General features: G+C 43.2%; 2 protein-coding genes across 2 annotated transcripts in view; both read right to left on the reverse strand.

Annotated features, from left to right (window-relative positions):
* trpm4a (transient receptor potential cation channel, subfamily M, member 4a) overlaps positions 1-12,843 on the reverse strand; it is a 28,350-nt gene extending 15,507 nt beyond the window's left edge. Inside the window, exons 1-3 of the mRNA XM_030793909.1 lie at positions 12,775-12,843; positions 1,351-1,412; positions 878-1,055 (exon numbers count right to left, since the gene is read on the reverse strand). Of these exons, the coding sequence (XP_030649769.1) occupies positions 878-1,055; positions 1,351-1,412; positions 12,775-12,843 (309 nt within the window). The remainder of the gene's footprint in view (positions 1-877; positions 1,056-1,350; positions 1,413-12,774) is intronic.
* A 3,793-nt stretch (positions 12,844-16,636) lies between these two features.
* Positions 16,637-24,496, reverse strand: scaf1 (SR-related CTD-associated factor 1). The gene is made up of 10 exons (XM_030793230.1): positions 24,371-24,496; positions 23,648-23,701; positions 23,307-23,432; positions 23,048-23,130; positions 22,457-22,557; positions 18,613-22,356; positions 18,109-18,191; positions 17,589-17,897; positions 17,264-17,392; positions 16,637-16,968 (listed from the first exon to the last, which is right to left on the reverse strand). The coding sequence occupies exons 2-10, from the start codon at positions 23,699-23,701 to the stop codon at positions 16,810-16,812; spliced, it is 4,788 nt and encodes a 1,595-aa protein (XP_030649090.1). The 5' UTR covers positions 24,371-24,496; the 3' UTR covers positions 16,637-16,809.
* Positions 24,497-24,920: the final 424 nt, after the last annotated feature.

Below are 24,920 nucleotides of genomic sequence, written 5' to 3' on the forward strand. Positions count from 1 at the left end.
AACTCATTAATCCTGTCACTGAGAGACTGATTGATTGAGATGCCTGAGTCAACAATAGCACACATTCCCATGCCCACCCTGCCCCCCCCCCCCCCCCCCCCCCCCCCAAAAAAAAAACCATTGTACCGTCCAGAGTTTCCAGCTTTCTGAAACCCTCAACAAAGACCTAAAAGTAATTTTCATTAAAAAAGGGGGGACATGTTCTGGAGGATGTTCTGGAAATTTCTGTGCTGTCTCTCTGTAATCACAAACATAGGCAGCCAATTTAGAGTAGTTTTGTCTTTCACACGTCACTTGGTTCTAGCTAGGCAAACAATCTATTTTTCAAACACAAAATCTCTCTCCGTAAAAACAGCGGTGAGCAAGAACAGCAGTTTCCAGCAGAGGCTAACATTTCATCTCAGCCTGTACCTCTGGTGTACCATTCCCTCTGGCTCAATCTGCTGTCCTATAATGACAAAGGCTGTTACAGAAACCTTAACCTAAAACACGTGCAAAGCTACAGTTGCTATGCTTGATTATGCTTGATATAGAAGCAAAAAAGATCCTCAGGTGAATTTGGTTATTCTTCCGAACAATTACTGCACCGCAGCTAAAAATCAAGCACAAAACACCTCTGGGAACAGGATGCTACTGGTTGAAAAAGACTTTTTGGTCAGTTCCCATACGAGGAAGCGGAGATGTAGTAGTTAGGGAGTTGACAATGAAACAAAGGAAGGGTGTATTTGGGAGGATAAAGAAAAAAAAAAGTATTGTATTTGTAGAACTAAGAAGAATGATGTGAAAATTGTTGACGTAAGAGGGCAGGTCGGCGTGTGAGTACGGGGTGTGTTGTCCGTTGTGTTGACGTGCGGCTGGGTCAGGCTCGGAGACTCACGTGACTGTTTCTGCGTCCGGCGCCGGTGAACTCAATCTCTCCAAAGGCGTCCGTGGGGTATTCAGACGAGTGCTGAGCACTGTCCCACTGACTCACTATAGCCGCACCAAAATAATCCCCCGTCGCTATGGAACTGTGTGCGTCCCGCACCCCCCCGCACTGACATAACGCCCCGTTACTACGAGACAGAGAGAGGGAGAGAAGGAGAGAAGGAGAGGGAGAGAGAGAGAGAGAGAGAGCATGGAAGAGGTGGCTGACAGGACTGCAAACATTAATGTTCTGTTAAACCAGTGTGAAATAACTCAGTGTCTTGAGAAATAAGAAAAAAAAAAAAAGAAAAGAAGGAAATTTGGTTTCTCGCAAATCCTATGAAACCTGAGTCTCGGAAATTAAGGGTATGTTTGCGGAGAACAGGCCTTCTCAGCACAGTTAAATGTCACAGGCATGAGGGAGCATGTCAGGGTATACGGTACCTGAAGGAGTCTTCCACAAACGCCGTGCAAACTCTCTTCTTAATGATCTTTGGGATCCAGCTCTGACACACATAAAAAAAAAAAAAAGAAAAAGAAAACAAATTTGAGGTCAAAAGAGTCAAAAATATAGCAACAGGACATAAAAATGGTTGGACAAATAAATTTCAAGAAATTTTAATGCACCTTGGACATTTATTAATCCGGAAGCCCTGAGGCAAATAGTTGAAAAAAACCCAAAAAAACCCTAAAATCTGAGAACTTGAAACACTATGACCTGAGTGCTACTAGATCAGTTTTGAAGACATGCTTGACAAAGTTCAGGTAGAACTATGGTATTAACTGAACCTGGGTCTAATGGACTCTGAAATACAAACAGCATGGATATTTGCAAACAATTAAATAATTAAGTAATTAACAAAGTAAGCAAGTAACAGATATTAATCATAACTGTTGGATATCAGTCATAATTACTTTGCCTGGGCTTTTAGAAACAGTTCTCCTGTTTGATACATTGGTAAGGTTCTGAGTGGTTATTCTGTGACTGTAATTACCAACAACCTTAGCAATTTATTCTAACAGCAACACTTTATGAATTTTCAACTGCTAAGGTAGAAGTAAGTGTGTGTGCATTCTAGAGGAAACAAGACAGAGAGAGTGAGAGATAACTGATAAAGAAACAGAAAGAAAGCGTGAAAGAGAGATAGAGAGGGGGAGAGAGAGACAGAGAGAGAGAGAGAGAGAGAGAGAGAGAGAGAGAGAGAGAGAATGAAGAAAACTACACAATGTGATTGGAAGACACGAGAGGAGGTCTTAGAACCAGTGAAGCGGTGTGAAGAGAGGGAGAGGGAGGGAATTAAGGCTGAGAGGAATGGAGAGAGGAATGAGAAGAATGTAACGCGTTGTGTTCATGCTGAAAACAGAGCGGATCAAAAAACTCCACAGCAAAGCAGACCTCAGGTCATCGGTCAGCTGATAAACACGATGTGTGTGGTTGTGTGTGTGTGTGTGTGTGTGTGTGTGTGTGTGTGTGAGAGAGAGAGAGAGAGGGCAAAAGAACGACAGAGGGGAGCAGAACGAGAGCGAGAAAAGATTGTAATGACTCTGTTTCATCTCAAAAATGAAAGACAAAGAACGACATCAGAACTCAACAACAGCGTACAGACCCACTTACAAACCTTAATGCAAAAAGCCGCTTGATATAATAGGTACTCAGATGTAACACTTATCCCTTCTTCTGTCTGTTCCCCAATTATTTTTCAATTTATTTTTGCCAGCTGGCCTTCTTCATCCAATCTTACAAAATGTCAGGGGCTGCCGGGTTGAAAAACATTCCCGTCAGCTGAGAACATTTCAGGGCAACGTGTTCCAGCAAATTCTCCAGACCACATAATAATGACTGACTACTGCCGGAGTCTGACCCTCCGTGTGTCTGTCTGGAGCTTTAGTCCCACAAAAAACTTGGCACCGCCCTGTCGGAAACTCAAACCCTGACTTTTCGAAAAGCAAGAGAAAGAGGAGCCAAAAACCTCAACTTTTTCCACCCTCTTCACATCGGTCAGTTGAGTCACTTGGATACCATGGTGCTCTACATACAACACAGCATTCGTTTAACAATGTTCAGTCCAATCGACACCCTCACAATTTAAATGAGTTGATAAGAGCTGTAATATGTGATATTATTGACACTGTGCTAAAGGCTTCACGGTGGTTAGCACTGTTGCCTCACAACAAGAAGGACCTGGGTTCGAATCCTGGCAGTCCCAGGTCCTTTCTTGGGGAGTTTGCATGTTTTCCCCATGCGTGGGTTTCCTCCGGGTGCTCTGGTTTTCTCCCACTACAAAGACATGCATGTCAGGATTAGTACTCCAGTCAGTGACCTTGACTAAGGCGCTGACAAAAAGACCTGGAGTTGGTCCCCAGCGGCGGTGGCGGCTGCCCACTGCTCCTAGCTCATAGTGTGTGTGTGTGCGTGTGTGTCTGTGTGTGTGTGTGCTCACTGCTGTTAGGATGGGTTAAATGCAGAGGCTCCATTTCACTGCTCACTGCTCAGTGTGTGTGTGTGACAAATAAAGTACCTCTTAAAGGCACTGTGGTTACTGTAGCAGGGGACCTACAATAAATAAATATCCGTGTCCGGTTACAGAAACAGTTATATATTATAAAGCGCATTTGTTCGTAAGTGGAATTGATGTGAGCAAACCTTCAGTCCATTTGCAATGCCATGCCAATCAATATTAGCCCGCAAAGCTATTCTGAAGAGAACTAATGTCACCAAGAGTCTTCAGAACCATTAGCTTATGCCGCATGATGTTGTGAGGTTGATGTAACCAAGGCAACAACGACATCATTACCCATTCCGCTTTGATCAACTTGGCAGTTGCCTTCCCCAACACACCTTAACTTTCCAATCCTACAGCTGAGAAAGCCAGTTGATGTATGTACAGATGTGGTGTAAAGGGTGATGGGACTTGAGACAGATGAGAATCTCTCCATAATGGCTGAGTTTTTTTTGTCATTCTGTTCCAGAGGAACATCTGGTCAGAGTTACTTGACTTACATCAGCTTGATGAATAGAATGCATAGCTGATCAAATACTGTGTTGTTCATATCATTAGCCAGTGCTATGACGGTGCAACTGTAACAAGTGGGGGTGAAAGGTGGAATACAGGAACCGCTTTAAAACTAAGACTACTGGAAACATTCCTCCACATCGACAGTAACAATCATCAGGTAACAGCATAACGCATGTAGCATCGCAGTTGGCACACGCACTGAAAGCTGACCCGTCACCCGTTTTTAGCGACTCTGTGTTTCAGCATCATGACAACCACCCCGAAAAATGCTCGTTGAGTTCCACTGAACCTGTCATTATGATGTAACTAAGTGTCTGCTGGAGAACCAAGCCATCATCCTGAATGTTATTTCTGATGTGCCTGAGGACAGTGCTGCAACTGTGGGGCTGTGCGCAGAAGGATCAGGGATTCTTGGTACAAATCAGAAAGCATCATTTTTTGGAAATGGGCAACTTCCTTTTCAAAGTTCTTGGGGTCTTTAAACTGGCCAATCTGATTTGGCATGCCATCTCAGCATGTCTGTGCAAGGCTGAGGATGTAATCAGTGCACCTCGGGAGGCTTTTAAAGATTGTGAACTGTTGACTCCTTGGGTCTTTTGACCATGTCAGAGAATTCCTCCCTCAAAGGGAAAGAGGATAGTGAACAAGAGACCACCCCCCCCCCCTTCCCCTTGCTTCCCCAGCACCAGGAACTTGTGGGCACTGACACAGAGAACCTCTCTCACTCTCACTCACTCATTATCTAAGCCGCTTATCCTAATTAGGGTCAAACACACTCACACACACATTCATACCTAGGGGCAATTTAGTGTCTCCAATTCACCTAACCTGCATGTCTTTGGACTGTGAGAGGAAACCAGAGCTCCCAGAGGAAACCCACGCAGACAGGGGGAGAACATGCAAAAACCTTCTTGCTGTGAGGCGACAGAGCTACCCACTGCGCCGTTAACATCTTAGAGGGGAAATTCTTGTTGACATCTGGGGACCTCACAATAGTCTATAGCCACCCTCAGGACATAAAGGAAGCATTCCCTGAACTCCATTCTCTTTCTGTGACTCCACTGCTGACGGTAGTGTCCACAGCATCTTGTGTGAATGATTTCTCTGCACTGTCAAGATTCCTCACCCCCTCCCCCCCTCCTTTGCACTGTGTAGCATGAAACCTTGTCCTTACGGATCCTTACCCCTCTCCACTACACAACATGCCACAAAACTATGCAGCCTGTATTACAGGGTGGAGAGAATAATTTTGGGGGTTTCAGCGTTGCGTTGTCATTACTTCTCTTACCATCTCATTTCTACAGCTTACAATACACAGCCTGGAACTTCAAATACTGTGCCAGGCAATGCTACCTTCAACCATATTAAATTCATTATAATGTATACCCCCCACCACACCCCATCCATCCAGTTCACTTTCTATTCTGAATTCATTAAAATGAATCCTTTTATTTTATTGATTCATTTATTTATTTATTTGTTTGTTTGCTTGTTTATTTATTAGGTAGGGGTATGGAACTTCATCTGCTCTATGAGGCCTGAGGCCATTGTATAATAGGATGTATTGACTCCATATCTCTCTGTTCTTTCCTTACTCTTTCTTTTCATCAGTCTATCTTGCCATGTACTCTAAATGAAATTTGTATAACTTCATCGCATCCCGTTTATTCACCCTCCAAGTTAGAACTTTATATTCCGAATGAGGACTTTCTGCTGTATGGCTCCGTTAAAAACTTTTGATTATCAGGTTATCTCCTCGACCGCTGGGCTACTGCAAACCGCAAAACAGCATAAGGAGGATATCACAGTGCAATTGGTGCTGGTGTTGTCACTAATTCACTCAATGTACCAACCAAAACTAAGGTTGGCCCAAGGTATGTCTGCTACATGGGTAAGGGTCAGAAGTATGGAGTTTGCAGAATTTCCAGAAGTTGGAAATGTACATAATACCTTAATAAAACCATATAATATTTAACATTGTTATGTTCACGGCAGGGTCGCATCATGTTTTCTAACAACAGATATGGTAACTTACATGTTGGACGACATAACAGTTTAAATTTCGTCAGAGCTCCCCAACTGAGTCTCACCACACCCTAACCTGCTCAATGCCATATCACCGCTCCCCATCCGTTTCCTAGAACTCTCTCCTCCTCAATACCTAGAAGTACATAAAAAAAACCTCCACAGGTGCTCCTTTCACCCCACACGTCGTGGCCCACCGTGAAAACGGAAAACGCCATTCTTGATAGTGAACAGGTACGTTTTTCATTTTCTTAAATTCCTATTCATTTTTTTGTTTTATTCTTTATTGTACAGAATAAAACTTTTTTTTTTTTTTACCATCGTTGATACCTATTCAAAAATATATATTTATGTTTTTAAAATGTATACGTGTTTTACATTCTTTTTTTTCAGTCTTTATTTTTTATCTTTATTTATTCACTTGCCTTTTTAAAAAAAAAACAAAAAAAAAAACAGGTTGATGTAGCTTGATTAGACTGAGAGTGGCATCCAAGATGTGGGAAGCTCGCTTGGGTAGGATGTTGTTATTGTCCTTGTTCTGTCTCCTGGTTACAGACACACCAGCCCATCAGGATTCCTCCTGTGTAGAGTATCTTTATATAGAGGAGAAAGCAAGTTCTGCTTTCTTCTGTTCTCTTCAATGAAGAAATACGAAACCCGACTAATACACTCCCCCTGCGACGATTGTCTCACTGAGAATACCACTCTTTGTTGGACTGTGCCCGTGTGTGTATAGGCACTTGTGTTTCTGAGAAATGAATCCTGAGTAAGTCTCGCATTAGCATACTCGAGCATGATTGCATGTCTATAATGTGTGTGGTTGTTTGGGTATAGTGTGTATATGTATGTGTGTGTGTGTGTGTGTGTGTGTGTGTGTGTGTGTGAGTGTGTGTGTAAGTAAAAAAAAACGCTGCCTCTATTGATGAAACCATGCTCCCACCAAGTATTTTAACATCACTCTTCCTTGAATTTCAGACTGTTACATAATCAGTACAGACCCACTAATCACATCTCTCCCAGTCAAGGTTAGCCAGTACTGAAACCCTCTTTAGCTCTGATACCAGTACAAGTGTTTCAATGTTACATGGCCTCCCTAAAAATGACATCTCGGTCTGAAACCTCTTAAAAATAGGAAATGAGACATTTCCACCCACCCCCAGGGTAAACCAACACTGATGCCACCAGTGACAGTTGCATGACACACTTAAACAAACCTTGTCGGCTCAAAAGCACAGTCTGTATCAACAGACAGCGTTCTAAGATTAAAATCTGTATCATCACTTATTAGCACTTTGTAATCTATCATTTCTAAGTGAGGAACAAACTAATTCTGGCCATTATAAGTGATGGTCTATCTCTCTCTGTCTCTCTACCATTGGTTTCCATAACTGACAGAGTTGAATATGAATAGAATACATCCTGGCTGACAGATACATACAGTCAACATACCCTAACCGATTCATGGAATCCTCTTGGTCTGAATACTCAGAAACATAAACAAAAACTAAGCAGGAAGTTCATTCACCACCAATGACTTGCTTAATAGGGTGAGATGCAGAATATCTGTAAAACATTTGTTTGAATATTTGTCTTTCAGTTTTCTATATTTAAACTTTAACCTTTTATTCTTTCAAAAAAAATATTGCTGAAATGTTTAAACGCAAAACATGTTTTATGTACTTTTATGTAATTTTATTTATTTACCATGACTTACTTATTTGCCTGCTTTTTAAACTTTGTTTTTTGGAATTCCTGAAAACTGATAAAACTGTTCCTGAAAACTGGGTCCACAAGGCACATCCAAAGCCCTTGCTTTGGTAAGATTTTATGATGCTGGTTATTTCTGTACAGTGTGTTTCTGAGAAGCCTTCCACTCAGTATAACAAAAAAAGAGATATGCTCTGCTTTGTTCTGTACTCTTAAATTAAGAAATCTGAACCCTGACCCATGCACGCCCTCCTCACCAGCTGTTGGACAGAGAATCCCAGTCTTTGTTTGACTGTGTGAACGTGTGTGAGTGTGTGTGTGTTTCTGAGAAGTGGAGCCTGAGCAAGTCTAGCCAGTATTAGCATACTCCTGCGTGACTGTCTATCAATACAGCATGTGTATACATGCGTGCGTGCGTGTGTGTGTGTGTGTGTGTGTGCACCTGTGGACATGTGTAGGTATATGAGGAAAAAACAGTTACTATTTACACTGCACACATTGGCAAGTCACAATGTAAGGCCACGTGCTGCCACTCCATTATCAAAAACTGCTAAATTAAAAAAAAAAAAAAATTCCAATATGCCATTCTCACATGATGAGAGCTGTCAAAGAATAATCTACATATTGTACTGTTACAATGTCTTCACAACATTTATTTCCCGACATCAAAACTATTCATTTGTGCAGAGCGCTCTTAACGTTTAGAGGAACAATTCTGAGAATGTATCTGCAATAAACTACAAAAATGTTTCATTACTACTAAAAAAAACAGACAAAAAGTGCCTCAATTACAAAAGCAGAATTACAAGCGAATTGTAAAAAGGCGGTGTGATGATGTAAGAGAGCTATATTTTTGATTGTTAGATTTATTTCTGTGAACCTTAAGGGTTGTCCTTCACTTTACAGCCTGGAGATAAAAGACTTGACTGGAGCAAGAGCGTGGAGTTTTTTTTTCCCAGGAATATCGAGTGACTTTTTGTTTGATCTAAACTGGTCGGCAAACAATGTTCTCTGCTTGTCCCTTTTCACTTACGTACACAACGTCTCAGCTTGTTCACCAACACTTGTTGCATGGAGCTAAATAGAGACATGATTCTAGAATAGGAAGTCAAGGAGAATATAGCTCCATTTCAGTAGTACCAATTTCAAAGGATATGTACATGTACGCAAACAAGAGTGTATGCATGTGTACACACACACACACACACATACCCATGCACGTACACTCACACAGACATGCACATGCAGACACACTGCACTGAGAGAGAGAGACAGAGAGAGAGATAGACACACACGCACACACTTACTTTTCATCTTTAAAAGACAGGAAAGTCAGTTAATCACACACACACACACACTAATTTGTGTAAATGCAGTAAACAGTTCAGTGTTGCACAATGAACATGAGACAACTTCTGCATCTTGCTGTTCCTGTTCAGTACAATTTCACCTGAGCTAGAGAACAACTAAAATCCAAAATTATACCTTCATAACCCAAACATCACCGTTATAACGGCAGCTAATTAATAATGACACCACATTATTTAGACAATATGACTCCAGCAGGTGTGTCACATCTCTTAACCTTCAAATCCATCCAAAGCAGGACTCCAAGCAAGGTTTCTCCTGCAAATCTCCATCCAGACGATACAGTTTCATAAAAACCAAATGGACTCCATGAGTGTGAAAGACCACAGTTATCTGCAACAGCTTTCACCCCTGAATTGTAATTACTGTTTGGAGAACTATGCATACACTCAAAAAAATCAACAAAGGCATGTGTTTTATTACCAAAATAGAAATATGTTTGTATAACATGAATGTTTTGTGTGTATGTCTGAAACATGATTCGCTCTTGTTTTTTAATGTCAAGCAACAAGAATTCCGATCAACTAAATCAACATATATTGATTCAAGGAGGATAAGTTACTTTGGATCAATGAAACAAGTATTGCCAGGCCTATTGATGTGTCGTTCGTGAGCGATTCGTTCATTTTGAACTAACCTTTTGTATGACTCGGGAGTAACGAGTCGTCTCAGCAGTGATTCGTTCATTTTCCCCTGGGCCCCGCATGTGCGCTACTCGTTTCTTTTATCGGAATTGTGACAGCTACAGGCTCAGAGGCCCTGTTTACACCTTGAGATCCGATTTTGGTGATCCGATCACAAGTGGACCGCTCTAAGTACGTCCGTTTACACCTGGCCTTAGAATCCGTGTCTCGAATTACCTCTTGAGATTGGATTTCACTTCCCCGCTCTATATGCAAATAAACACGTAAATCATTTCTATCACGTTCCCCTTTCATTGAATTTCACTTTTGATTTTTAAAATTAGAAATAGTGCTTATAACATGTGAGATGTTTGGCATCGAATTTGGCATAATTGATCGCTGTTTTGGGACATTAAGGCACATTAAGCCGTTTCCTTATATGGGCGTCAGTGGAGAGGAAAACGCTTAACGTGACCATACTCCTAGGATTTCGATTTTGATTTTTTGACAGGAGGAGGCGTTTCTAACAAGAGATGTCCGAGAGAAACTTGGTGATAATTGATCGCAGTTTTGGAACATTAAGCCACGTTAAGATTTTTAAACGTTAAACTTTGTTCTTAATCGGCGGGAGGCATCACTGTACTTCCCGTCCCTAGTCTGTCGGAAATTAAAAGAAGAAGAAGAAGAAATCACAACTATACCCATTTGCCTATAGCTGTTGTTGTTGTTGTTGTTTGTTGTCGCACTTTAATATGATGCCGTTGACGAGCGAATGTGTGTATACGCGAATGAGATCGTACTGACGCATAAGCAGATGACGTCAGTTGAGTAGGCGGTCGTTCAATGTGGTCGAGTTCGCATTCGTTTACACTGCTATAAGAATGTGGTCACATGCGGTCCAGACCACCTCCGAATGTGGTCTGAGTGATTAGATCTCGATGCGACCTCAATGCACATTGGTTGCCTTTACACCTATACTTTTGAGCTGTCCACTTGTGTTCGGATCACCAAAATCGGATCTTAATGCAAGATGTAAACAGGGCCAGATTCGTTGATAAACTGGTCTTTCGGGTCATTCCGTTCACTTGTCACATGACCGCTGCATATTCTCAGTGTAAGGACGACTGATTCGTTCACGATTCATAACTACGGGTCTTCGGGCCTGCGTCTTTCGTTCATTATTCACGTGGTTACAGCAGTAACATGACCAATGCTGTATCACTGAGGAGAGCTTGCTAACGTTAGCTAGTCAACCAGAATGTTTCCATAGCTAGCTGTAATGTAGATACTGAATGGATGTTTAATTTGCCTCTCTGTTGGAAGGAGTTTATACACTATCAATGGCCAGGTAGGCTAAAGCACTCTCCTACGGGCAACTGAATGTGTGGTACATAGTGTTCTTTGAATATTTTAAAAATATTTTTATTGTTTTCCTTTATCTCTACTTTCTTATACCTCGTGTTTATTTGATAAACGGCGTTTAGAGTGAAAGGCAATGTGAGTATTTCATTGTACGCGGAAACTTGTTTTAAACGTGTATATGACAATGAGCGCTTTTGACTTTGACTTCTCAATTGAGGTAATCCGTCATTTCAGCTGAATAACTCAGTAGGCTATGGTCCAAAAGGTTGCTTAAGAGCTTAACAAAAGTGAACTTGTGTATTATATTTTACCAAGTGAAGCAAACCATGCTTGTGTTTGAGAACCGTGCTCTTTCTGTCATCACTCAGATGACAGCTACCACACCAGTTCCAATGAACGAATGACTTGAAAAAGATTTGTTCATTTTACTGAGCGAGATTCAAAGATCCGATACTCTACCATGATGGCGATTCAAGTGTGTCACTTTCTGGCTAGTGCTATGGTGAAATGAAAGAAAGACCTTTTGGCAAAGAGAGGAAAACCAGTGTCACCACTCTAAAACTGACTAAGCTTGCCAAACTAGAATAAATAAGTGAGTAATTAAGCCTTTTAAGTGTATGAGTGATTAAATTGTTTGTTTCCTTTGTACTTCTCATTAAAATTCTTTGACATCTGGTAACGTATTTGTAATTTAACTAAATACTTACTAGCGCTACCAACTACGATGAATCTAATTGTAAGACGATTTACATTAATAAAACTAATACATGCCATATTAATTCGTTCAACATGACTGATACTATTAAGACAGAAAGACAGACAGACAATGTCCTAGTTCATTTGACTAGACTAAGGTGTACGAAAGACAAACATCTGGGTTCAATGCAGGGCAAATAAATTGAGCTTAAATGAAATGATTCCATTTCATCCACAAATGTATACTGTGTTCATACATAATAAAAACTGACTAGTTTCACTTGATTAGTTTAGATGGAAATATGTGACATGGCTAAATGGCGTTCAGTCAACAAATTATTTTTTGAGTGTACTTACAGTGTTCATGTCACCTCGACTGACTTAAACATTTAAACAGAAACAGACTTATATAGGCTACTAAATAGGTTTGTGCTTTGAAATTTGATGTAATTCAGATTGGTCTCAGTGAGTTCCTTAACAGTAAAAGTTACAACGTTCTGTTGCATAGGAACTTTTGACATGTCTGTCATGTGTAGATTTGGCTCCTAAATCCCAATGGTCAAGTAATCACTTCCATCCCTTCCTTTACAACACACACACACACACACACACACACACTTAACAACCCTCTGTTCCTCTGTTTGGATTGTTCAAAATTGTTGGAGTGTCTACCGCGTTTCTCAGACTGAGCCTTAAACAGTTAATAGCTGTGTTCCACCCTAGAGGAATACGTAACCGGTTAGTTGTAGCCTTAAGACTGGAAAATTTTTGATCCAACACACTTAAGCTGAATCAAAGTGTAGGTGTTAAGGATTATTGCATACTCAGCGGTAGCTTTGCATTTACCTACCATGGGATCACTCGGGGCACGTTCTCAAAGTTTTCACATAAACAACGAACCACGCGACTAAGGTTTGCGGATATTATCACTGTGCTCAAATGTGGAAAAGGTCAGCATCACTTAGTGACAACACAGTTAACTCGTAAGAGTTCAGTAACTTTTATAAAAAAAAAATGAAATAAAGATATTGCTGATACTGAGTTGAAAGGAATCAACACCAATAACAAACCTGGTCTTTCTCTGATTTTCGGTTTCCATCTCTCCCCCCTCCGTCATTCTCTTTCTCTGTGTCCTTCATTGCTTCCTTTTGTCACTCGCGCTCTCTCCTTGCGACGTCTAAATGATGTGTGAAGGCTGTACCCAGTTATTTGCCGGTGCGAAGCTGAGTTATTATACACTTTAACTGCCCGTCGGAATTATCTAAAAGCCTACCCAAGATACGTCCGTGTTGTGTGTGAGATTGTCAGTCAAAGCCAGTAGCAGCCTAAGAAGCGCTCCGCCCATGCATTGCCACTGGGGGATTCACCTTTCTGGTCACATTCCAGATCGCAAGCCTTCACGCGCCTGCCAGCACAAGATAGGTAAACGTAACAGCTCATGTTGTGTGGACGATGCGGGTGACAAATGTAGACACAGGGTGGATGGTGACTAAAAGGAATAACCGTGAAGAATCAACTGAGCAATTAACACCATGAGCCAGAATTCTGTTTTAAGGTTTTACCTCCCTTTATAAAGTAATTCCCTAGCCGACTTTCTCATGGCACGAGAAGTTCTGTAACATGAACTTAAAGAATATATGCTAATTTAGAAGCAAGGAAATTTGTGGGTACATTCACTATTTTGCGTTCAATCAGTATAGCAGTGTAAGCTACACAGAAGCATGATGTTGCTGAACTAATCTAGGTCCACTGTCCCATTCACATTGTCAGTGCGATAGAGACTTCTTATACAAGTATGGCATACAATATCCCCCAACAAGACCTGACAGCTTCAATCCATCTTCATCCAACAAAATGCCACAACCTGGCATTTACAATGTCAAGATTGACACGTCCTTTGAGCAAAGACGCGGCTACTTAGACACCCACCTAGTAAGTCTTTAAAGAAAGTGGTCATACCAGTAACCAACATGGTGGTTGCGACATTGCAAAATAATTCGCTTGATGCCTCTTGCTGGTTGTTTCCCAGGTTGTAATGTTCTTTACATAAATGGCATTTTGACCTGTTTGCATAAAGTACAATGTCCTCCTGCAATGTCACATTGCAAATGAACAAAATGCCTTGTAAATTCCCTGTACTGGTTTCTACCTCCTGCTGTTTAAAGTGGTGAATTAGTCTTAGACCCCCCCCCCCCCCCCCCCACCTGCACCCACCCTTTATGATCAGAGATCCTGTCTTTGTTTTTCCCTCAGGGCCACTTTCATGTCGTACTACATCTGCACATATTCACTCATCTGTTTTCACACAGACTTTGCTCTCAGCATGTAATCTTTGTACTGGAATTATACTATTTCATGGCCATCCACATGCTATTTGGCTTTACAACGCAGAATGTATGCAGATCTCAATAGATAAAGCAATTTTCACATTTTTCTCATGCTCCAGATGCCATGAAATGAGGGGCACACGATTGGATTAAGTTCATGTGAATTTAGTGCCGCAAGTAAAACCTTAGAGAACATTTCATTTGTCGAGATCTGTACAACGTGACCTCGGCAGTCCAAACCGAGCGCCGTTCACTCCACCTTGATTAATCCTGTTTAAATAAGAAAAACCCTTATTCTAAACAACACCGTTCCCTATTTATGTAAATAGTCTTACGGTTTTTCTTCTCCGGGATGACTCTGTAACGTATTTTCTATGGCCAGACACGGATATGCTTGCGTTGTGTTTATGGACAACTCGAGGATGTTTATAGGCAAGTACACCTTATCGCAAATAACAGCTCCGTTCTTGTCAACTTTGACCTTTGTGATTTTGATGGCCTTGCTGCCTGTTTGTCTGGTGGAGGGGGAGAATAGCTATAAAAGATCAGACAAACTCTGTTGTGTAAATGTTCTGTCATGCATGAGACAAAAGCTGATTCCTATGTAAAACTTGAGCGCCTGCAGATAGGGTGTGTGTGTGTGTTAGGAGGTGTGTTTTCACATTTATCAAAAGCAGGTGGTCTCAAGAGAGCAGTCCATTCTTACCTCCCGACCCCTTTTTGGAGGGCGTGACTGAACAATTTGTTCATGTAACACCAGTGTGCTCTGAGGAGCCTTCCTGTGTGTCGAGGTAACCAGTGTCCAATCAGGATCAGTCAGTCATTCAACTATACGTAATTTAAAAACAAAGCATTGTGGGAAATGACGACCACCATCAGTAAGTTCAGGCAAGCACTGTCTTGGGAACGCAAATTCTATCCGTACAGGAAACAGTTATCTGTGGATGGGACAGAGAAGGGGGGGGAAGCACATTTCCTGTCTTTCATGAGTAAGCATTGGGTTTGGACATTTTCGGTCTCTGACAGAACAACATGTAAGTACAGAGACTTCAGCTGGCCTAGTTGCATGGCATGGCATGGCTTCCAACTATAAAACACACTTCATCACTCCCTTACAAGACTTTTCAAATCTATAGTGAACTACGTGTTTAGTTTCCAAATGACATGTTTCAGTGTTTGTTTGTTTGTGTGTTTGTTTTTTTTCCTTCTCAGTAAGACATGCAGTTTTAATGATGTTTGTGTCTTGGGACTGTAGGGGAAAACCCAATCAAGTAAACAAAAATAAATAAATAAATAAATAAATAAAATAAGGAGAGGACTCCTGCTTCAAAATGATCATTCCCCCCCCCCCCCCCCCCCCCCCATACAGAATTGTTCAAAGTAAATACATATAGTGACACCAACTGTTGGATTTTAGTACTGCTTGAGTTAGCCTATAAATTTACTTACCTATAAAATGAATGGTATAATGTTAGTTATAACACCTAAAAACAATTTAGGACAAGAACATACCTTTATGCTTTTCGGAACTAAAGGCATTTGGGTTCACTTGTCTCTGTCTCTCTCTGTCATGCAGTCAGATTCGCTGTGTCATAATTTAATATATTTTTTGCTAAATATCATCCAGAGCAATCAGTATTCATGTATCAGTAATGTCTGAAATATATAAACAAAATGCATATTCTAAATCATCCGGTTTTGTCAGAACCACTTCTGTTTTGGTACCTTAAAGGCAAGTTTTCACTCGTTAACTCTTGGAAAAGTTTAATTAGGTAGAACACAATCTTAAAGCCCAATCAGAGGAAGAGGTAAGACCCTCTGAATCCCTCAAGTGACTGTGAGAATGAAAATAAATAAATAAATAAAGCACACACTTAAACGGAGAGTAGAATGAAGTTTATCTTGGAAAAAACAAAAACAAACAAACAAAAAACACTCATTCCATTCTGTACATGCATAACTTGGATAGTGTGCCTCTGAACATGAGACCAGAGTATTAAAACTGTCTACTGCTACAGAGGACAGAGGATTGCAAGAGACCGGTCCTCTTCATCGGAACTAGCCTGAACTTGTTTTGTGTGTGAGTTTGTGTGTGTGTGTGTGTGTGCTTTACTGACACACATACACAAAATGCATTTTGCAGCTGTACACTCCTAGTACGGAGAGACTAGAGGGAGACTAAGTCTTATTGTAGTTCACATGTACACACACGCACGCACGCACACATGCACGCACGCACACACACACACACACGCGCACACACGAAACAGATGAGAGTGAGCAAACTGACCAATCAGACTTAGTGACACTCTGAGGGAGAAAGATGTCACACCTGTTTAGTGTACTAACGGTTATGTACAGAATGACTATATGGTTGAGAGAGAAAGAGAGAAAACAGGGAGGAGAGAGAGGGAGAGAGAGAGAGAGAGAGAGAAAGAGTGTGAGTGTACAAGATAGTGTGAGTGTGCGCATTCCATATCTCTCCCTCTAGACTGTGTGTGATAGTTTTTTTGTATACATTATGTATGTCATATTTCTATATCCATACATTTGTACAGCAAGACAAGAGAGAAAGACAGATAGAGAGGAAAAGGAAGGAGGAGTACATACAATTTCATGATCTCAATACAGACGTGTCAGGGGAGGTGGGCTGGGAGGGGGTTATAAAACAAACAAACTGTCACTCAACAGCCTAAAAAGGCCCAATCACGTGCAAGGTAGGAGAGTCCTTCAACAGTCAAACCAATCAAAGAGTGAAGCACAACAGTCCTTGTCCAATCATGTTGAGGAATGCAGTGGGGCCGACTCTCTCTCTTCTTTCTCCTCCTCGTCCATCTTGCGACCATGCTTCCTGAAGTACTTGTACCTCTGAACATAAAGCTTCACCAGGTTACTCACTTTGACTGGATTTATTTCTCCCGTCCTGCTGTGGCAAATCTGAGAAACGAAAGAGGGGGGCGGGAGGGCATAAAAGAGGTGGGGTGAAATTTTGACATAAAATTGCTGTCTCGGTGGGTTAATTCTGAATTTCGCAACCTTAGGCTTTGTCTATTTTCACCCCCTGTTCACACAGTATTGACACGGCCGAACTTCTTGTACTAAAACTCTGCCTAAAATGGTTATCTCTGTGAAGATGGTTTGAAACGGTTGGGAAGTGGAGGCAAAGTCGTTAAGAGCACTGTACAAAAGCCACTGAAACGCGACCCCCAAATCATGTGTCAGACCTAGTTACCTTATGCACAGCTTTCCTCAGGATATCCTTGTATTCGTCTTTGTTGATGTCTTTCCGCTGGTAATATGGCTTTATGGCCAATTTCACCTCCTCAACTGCTCTCTCTTGGGTGTGCAGTTTCTTCAAATACTGAGAAAGAAATGAAATAAAGAAAAGAGAGTTGGAGAGAGTGAGCGAGTGGGAAAGAAAGAGAGAGAAATGGCGAGAGATTTACTAAAGCAAGCATAGAAGAATGTAGCTTTCCACAGGAAGTGGTTAAGACAGAATACAAAAGGAAAAAACGAGACAAAAGTGGAAGACAGAGCGTGAGCGTGAAAAAAATTACCTTATCAGAGTCTTTACTTTCACTGTCCCAGCCAGACTCACTGGAGCCCCCTGTTCCTGCTGCCAACCCTGCAGTCAAAGGAGGAGGCGGAGTCTGTGCACATCCTCCACCCAGTGAGATTCCCGGATGAAGATGTGAGGGAGGAGTTTTGGTGCAACCAACCAGTGGGAGAGAGCTATGGAGGATGAACTGGGCTGGGGCTTGACCTGAACTTGGGGCAAGTGTTGGCGGGGGAGGGGCTTGTAAGGAGGAGGAGGATGATGAAGAAGGGTGTGGCTGTGACTGATTCTGATTGGCCTGGGAGAGAATCTGTTGGGCAGTAGAGATAGAGAGAGATTAAATCTTTGCAACTGGAAATTATAAAATAAAAAAGGCAATCACACACACATACACTCACTTGCACACACACACACACACACACACACACATTCTTGCGTGAGGGAGATACAGACACCTACATAAATAGTATAGTTATATCAATACACTTGAAAGTTTACATAAAGATATTCTGATGTCCCACCTGACTGGTGGCTTGGATAAACTCTTGCGCTTTGGCTCGACTGGCGATATTTGCCTCTTCCATCTTAAACAGGAGAGCTGTCACTGCAAGTCACACATTACATGTCTTAAGTCATCCATATGCAGTGTTAGAACAGAATAGCACCGCTTACTTAAAGCTTTATAACTTAGATGTTTTTACAAGCTCCTTTCTTACTGAAATCCATAGATGTTCGTCTTAATGTTGCTACTAATATCACACCATTCAGACTGCATGCAATGAATGTACTGCCCATTGTGCAATACATTGTGCAGTGTCCACATCGCTTTATGTTTAGGCATCCTACATTTTCACTCTTTAAAAAAAACCCTAAAAACGTTATTCCCATTGTCAAATGGTTTCTGAACTTCACTGCCACAGTAGAAGTGATATTGAGACAGACACTTGGCAGAACAACCTTAAATTTCACTCTAATGGGCATATTGTATGACTCCACAGATAGATAAATTAGTCAAAACTACTCACAAGCCAAAACTCCTCCAGCAGTGCAGTCTACTCCTGTCTGCAGACTCCAGGGTAAGGGTGGGGCAGCAGGGGGTGGAGGAGGAGGCGGTGGTGGCTTGTTGACTGAAGACGAGGACACTGAAGAAGAGGTGGATGATGAAGGATCTGGTGATGGAGCGGGGACAGAGTGAGAGAGGGAGGCAGTTGCTGCTGCTGCCACCGATCCACTTGAGGAAGTAGAACAAGGAGGTGATGCTTTCTGATCATCTGGTGGGAGGGGTTTAGTGGTGGGGGCGGACTGGGAGATGCTTGGACCCGCCCCTTGTGAGGTTGGTAGTCCAGGGGGGCTAGGTGGTGGGTTTGAGGGAGCAAGCGGTGTAGTTTGCGATTGGCCTGGACATTCCTCGTTCATAAAAGAGGGTTCCGGGGTTTTGCAACTGCTGTCAACAGTCTGGGAGTCTGGGGAGGATTCCCTGGTATCACGAGATGGAGGCAGAGAGAGTGGAGGAGTGTGAGGAGGAGATGAGGATGGTGGAAGAACACTGGTCGATGAGGAAGAGGATGAGGAAGAAGATGAGGAGGAAGGAGTGGGAGCAGGGAGAACTGATGGAGGACTAGATGGTTTCGGTCCAACTCCACCAACTGGCTGACTGTCAACTGATGCTCCACTCCAGCTTCCACCCACCGAGCTGCAGTTACTGTTGGCACCTTTGGTGTCAGCCACACCCACTGGTACACCCTTCTCCCGGGGTTTCTTCCCTGGCCTCCGCCTACGTTTGGTTGTTGAAGATGACGAAGGGGATGATGCCGAAGAAGATGTTGAGGTGATGGAACTTGGCTTGGCTTTTTTGGACTTCAGAGACACAGGATTCGTTGAAGAGGGTGGTGCAAGGGTGCTTCGCTGCTTCCCAGACTTGCCCAGGACTTTTGCTCTGCCTGGCAAAGACAGTGGTTCCGAACAGGGTTTCAGAAACGGAGACCGGCTCTCGTTGTCCCGACGGAACACCACAGCAATAGACCCACCTACCACCGAAGCACTGGAAGCCCCTCCCACCACTCCACCTGGTCCCAACAGGTCGACGCCCAGTTTTCCAGAAGATCCAGTGGTGCTGCTCACACCCTCTCGTACCAAGACCGAAACTTTCGACTGCAGCTTTCCCTTCCTGCTCCCGCTTCCAAGTTTCTTTGACTTTCCGGATCGCCCAGACTCCTTCTTCCCTTTCTCTCGGTCTTTTGCTTTTCCTACTTTGCGTGTTCGTTTGGTAGCAGATGAAGATGCTGCAGGCTGAAGGGAGGGGTTGTGGCCAGAGGTGGCAGAAATGGGCGGGGACAGCGAAGGCAGAAGGCTCTTGCTCTTTACTTTGGCTCTGAGAGATGAAGATGAATTGGACTCGGACTGACTCTCTTTCTTCCCGGTTCTGGATTTCTTCTTCAGATGATGCCGGCTGGTCTTCGTTGTCGTGGATTTAGTTTTGGGGCTTGGAATAGGGGGTTCAGGGGAGGGCGGGAGCAGAGGGGAGTCTTCTAGTGAGGGGTAGTCTGAATCTAATGCCTCCCCATCCAAAGACAGTGAGTCTATCTCTGGACGGTCTGAAAAACGGTCCGAATCGTAAGTCCGGTAGCGGGGAGGCGTAAGGGAGGATGGTCGAGACCTGCTCCTGCGTTCCTCTTCTTCTACTTCCTCATCTTCGTCCGACCGTCTTCTATGTTTCCTCTTTCTCTTGCGGGGCTTATCTGAGCCCTGTGTTGGACTACGGGAAGATGGCTTGGTCCGACTTGGGGAGCCAGGCACTGTGGTGGTGGTGGTTGTTGTAGTAACAGTGATGGTACGTTTGATAGCAAATAAATCAGACCCGTTGAGGTCCTGAATAGATGGAGGAACGACAGGTCTACCTTCTCTTCTTCTCTCCCTGTCTCTGTCTCGTTCTCTCTCCTTCTCTCTGTCCCTCCTCTCACTACTACCTCGCCTCCTTTTCACGGCACTCCTCTCTCGACTGCTAGACCTTTTGCTCTCTTCATCTCTACTTCTCTTTCGTCCATCCTTCCTTTGGGAATCCCTCTCTCTTTCTCTTTCCCGGTCATCTCTTCTCCTGTCCCTGTATCTTTCCCTTTCTCGATCTCTGTCTCGTTCTCTTTCTTTCTCTCTCTCTCTTTCTCGTTCACGATCTCTGTCTCTGTGACGGTCCTCAGAGGGGCTAGACCACGACCGTCGACTGTTTGTGTGTCGGAGCGAGGTACTCTGGGAATGAGAGCGTGATGATTGTTCTGGAGTCCTGTGCCGTCTTTTCTTTCTTTTACGGCTGTCACTTCTGCTACTCCTCCCTCTGTCCTCATCTTTCCCTTTCTCCTCCCGTTCACTCCTTCGCTCCCGGTCTCTCCCTTTCCTCTCTCTGCTCCCACCTCCTTCTTTTCTCTCTTTCCTCTTCTTTCTCTTCTCCTTATCGCCACTTTTCCCATCTTTCCTTTTGCGTCTTTCCCTCTCTTTTGAACTCTTTGAGGACTTAAGGCTTCTCTCCTTTTCAGTGGATAGAGGTGGAGAAGCAGGAGGAGATGATGGAGGATGAGGAAGAACAGGGGGAGGAGCAGGAAGAGGAGAAAGGGATGCTGAGGATGGACAAGTCCTGAATCTTTCTTTCCGTCTGCTTGTGAGTTTTCTCCTCAGATCTCCGATGCCTACAGGCCCAACCGGCTCTCGGTCCCATTCCGCTTCTGTTCGAACTGACACAAACCCATCCCCCTCTAGGACCCTGAGGATCCTCTCTGGTTTGGGACCAACCCCTTGTAAGAAGGAGGGACTAGCAGAAGAGGAAAGCAACACCTCCCTCCTCCTCTCCACTCCCCTTTCCCTCCCTCTCTCACTGGCCCCCACAATCTCTCCTTCTTCAATCTCAGAGTGGTCTGAGTCCACCTCTCTCCTCTCCCTTACTCCTTTCCCTCGCTCCCTGATCCGGTGTCTGCAGATCCTCCTTCTGTTTGGCTGTGAGGGCGCTTGATCTGTTTCAGGTTGACTGATAACAACTTCTGTCGAGTCTGGAGGAGGACCCTCACGTCCAGTTACCACCTTCACCTCTGAGTCTTTTATCTCAGTGCCCAAGCTACCGATATTACTCCCTCCTTGTCTTGCTCTGTCAACCTCTCTCTCCTCATCTTTTTCAGAGGCTGGAGAGCCAGTTGGCTCAAATGGGTCGTACTTCTCCCCTTCCTCTTCCTCATCCTCCTCAGTATTCCCATGTTCTCTCTCTCCCTCCCCCTCAGTGGGATGAAAGGGATCATATATTTCCTTCTCAACTCCCTCCATTTGTCCATCCATGTCCAGGTGGGGGGATGTGGAAGAGAGGTGAAATGAGGGATTTGATGAGGAAGCAGGCACAGGGTGAGATGGTGGTGCCAGTGAAGAGGAGGTGGATGACACCATGTCTCTGGTTCCTTTGCTGATGTCACTCCCTCCAGTGTGACCTCTGTCATCATCCTTATGGTAACCTGTTGCCATGCCGCTGGGAGACGATGATGAGGATGAAGGAGAAGAAGAGGGAGAGGAAGGAGCAGAGGATGGAGAGGATGGGGAGGTGGAAGGTGATGGGGGTAGGGGGCTTTTGGCAGTCTCTGTTGCCCCCTGAGATTTCACAATGAAAGATGTCTTCAGCAACTGGCCTTGGGATCGGGTTTTATCTTTAGCCCAAGGCAGGAGAAGATTTGGGGGGCAGATGCTGTTGAGAGGGTCCCTTTTCAACCTGGGTAAGGGGAACGGTCGATCAGGGAAAGAACCTAGGGAACACAAAAACAAGGTGTTGAAAACACAGACAGATAGATGTAGTTAGAGCTCTTACTGGAGCAGAATGCAAATCAGGTCGAGGGCAGGACTTACCTGTCTTTCCACGGCCGACGTGTGGGATGATGGATGATAAGAGAGCCAGCGATGAGCCTTGCTCCACTCTCACCTCTGCTGTCAGCTCCACATCAAATTCACTGCAGCATCAGAATCATACCATTGTCTCAGTAATCCACAATATCAAAGCTCCATTACTTTATCGGTATAAAATTTATTAACCCATATTTTAGTGCAAGCTGTAATGAATAACTCAGTAATCTGAGTTGTTTAAGACTCACTTTCTCTCTTTCCCACAAAAAACGAAGAAATAAGAAAACAAGAACAGGACATAAAATTTTCCTAGAACGAACCATAGCACACGGAGCTGGAATTTCCTATGACTGCATGTACAGGTTCCATAACCTCCTCAGTGGACCCCCCGCCCCACCCCCACCCCCTCATTTTCTCTGATGTTATTCTTATGGACATACGCCCAACTCTTCCTTTTATGATCATTTCACACTGAAACCAAAAGCCATTCACTGCCCTCAAGTCATACCAGGTCATATGTTAAAATCCCACACACCCCCCCCACCCGGTACTACACAGTCTTGCAGAGATCATGACATCATGTTCTCTCACAATTACCTGTCAATGGGCTCATATAGGGAGTAGTGCATGGGTGTCATAAGAAACCCCTCAGGCTCATGAGGAACAGAGTCAGCAGCTCCCTAAATTAAAGGAAAACAAAACAAGAAATACAGTATGACAATAGTTAAAAGTCAGTAACATGATACTTTATACAACCCAACCACTGGATGAATTCAAGAAAAGAGGCAAAGACACTTCAGAGAGTTTAATCAAGCGCAAGCTCTTTATACATTAATTGTCAGGCAATTTCTCTTACCAGCTCACTGGCCTCATCATCTGGGGTCTCTCTGTTTCCTTGGTAACATCTCAATCCAGTTTTCCTTCTGCCATTCTCGCTTTCTTCCACAGTGTCCTCATCTTCTACACAATGCTCTTCTTGTGGCTATGAGAAGGATTGAAGCACAAGTCAGAACCAAAACCAGTTTCTCCTACCAGTAATCGAAGCAACATGTTTGCAATAAAACTCACAAATAATTACATAAATAGCCACGGTGCTCAAGTCAACATTTTCAGGGCTAAACAGAGTTTTCACTTCAGTCTTCTCAAAGCAAACAAACAGCTACAGTGATTCCATTTAACAGAGGAGGTCGCGGTTACCTCAGTTTGTAGGGGTCCAGCTCCATTTTCATCAATCTCCCCCTCTATTCCCATCTACAGAGAGGAACATTCATCTATAACCTTGTGACATCTAGCATCCAGCATATATAAAATACCCACATAAACGATTATTTTAACGAACCATATTGCTGTATGCATACTGCTGTTAGTTTCTGCTGCAGGTAAAACGTGTTCTCCCGTGTAAAACACGCTAAAAAAATCTTAAGTTCCACTGTAGTGATAACATATGTGACAATGCAGGTTAGCTGGCAGCTAATCTTTTCACTCCGATGCATGACAGAAATCGTACCAACTGCCCAAAAGAGACAGATCTAACGTAAAGAAACCAAGACTTATCTGTTTACAGAAGGCAAAACAGCGCGGCCACTACACTTCATGCAGAGACCCTCAGTTATATCACAACACAACCATTGCTGTCGATGGGCAGAAGGCTACAGACATCGCCACTGAAATCCGAATCTGACCTGTGCTATCTGCCGTGCTTATGACTGACTATCCAGCAGTGTCATACGACAATGTAGTTTCACGTTCATGCCATCAGTATACCGTGAGTGCACTGATGCCACAACGTACTTTTGTTGCACAATGAAACACTGGATTAGCTATGACAGCCTTGATTAGAATTCAGAAGTCTAGCAATGCCTCTTCGCAGCCACACTGGCTAAGTAGCTAACTTGAAAACAGACAATTTGTATACTGCACCTTTAGTGGGCGGAGCACAGTTCAGCTGTTACAGTCCAAAGCCGTTAAACCCCAGTGTACACTTTAAGTGATTTTTGTTTTGTTCTAAAAGATCATCTAAAAGCTTGAAACATTTTTCTTTTAGCTAAGAACACAATGAGAGGCCCATCCCATTCGGATCCGCCATTTTACTCCCCCCTCCCCAACCCGCAAACCGGCCAGCAAAGACTGACGGGAAATGTGGTTTTCATTTCAGGCGGCTTCGCAGCTCCGGTTCACTTTAGTTCTTGGATGGCAAAACTCTGTTTGGGAATAAATGAATTAATGAATTAAGGAAAGGACAAGACATAAATGATCGGTTAAGTGTAATTAAGTCTAAAATATGCCTGATTATTTCTACAAAGAGAAAAAGCACACAGATTTTTTTCAAAGTGCTTTTATTTGAGGGTCACCAAACACATAAAGTAGATTACAGTACTTTGAGGGTTTAACATATGTAAACATTGCTTATAACTTTCATTATACATATTTCAATAAATCTCTCTCGAATTCTGTCAGTTCTTTGGTTATC

Source organism: Chanos chanos, chromosome 16 (assembly GCF_902362185.1).
Source record: "Chanos chanos chromosome 16, fChaCha1.1, whole genome shotgun sequence".
Lineage (NCBI taxonomy): Eukaryota > Metazoa > Chordata > Actinopteri > Gonorynchiformes > Chanidae > Chanos > Chanos chanos.

What these genes read in the sequence shown, in the direction of transcription:
- scaf1 (XM_030793230.1), bottom strand. Translation starts at nt 23,701, where the DNA reads ATGGGAATAGAGGGGGAGATTGATGAAAATGGAGCTGGACCCCTACAA. An exon ending in CTGGACCCCTACAAACTGAG is followed by an intron (nt 23,433 to 23,647) that starts GTAACCGCGACC and finishes TCCTTCTCATAG; the next exon opens with CCACAAGAAGAGCATTGTGT. An exon ending in CTATATGAGCCCATTGACAG is followed by an intron (nt 22,558 to 23,047) that starts GTAATTGTGAGA and finishes CTGATGCTGCAG; the next exon opens with TGAATTTGATGTGGAGCTGA.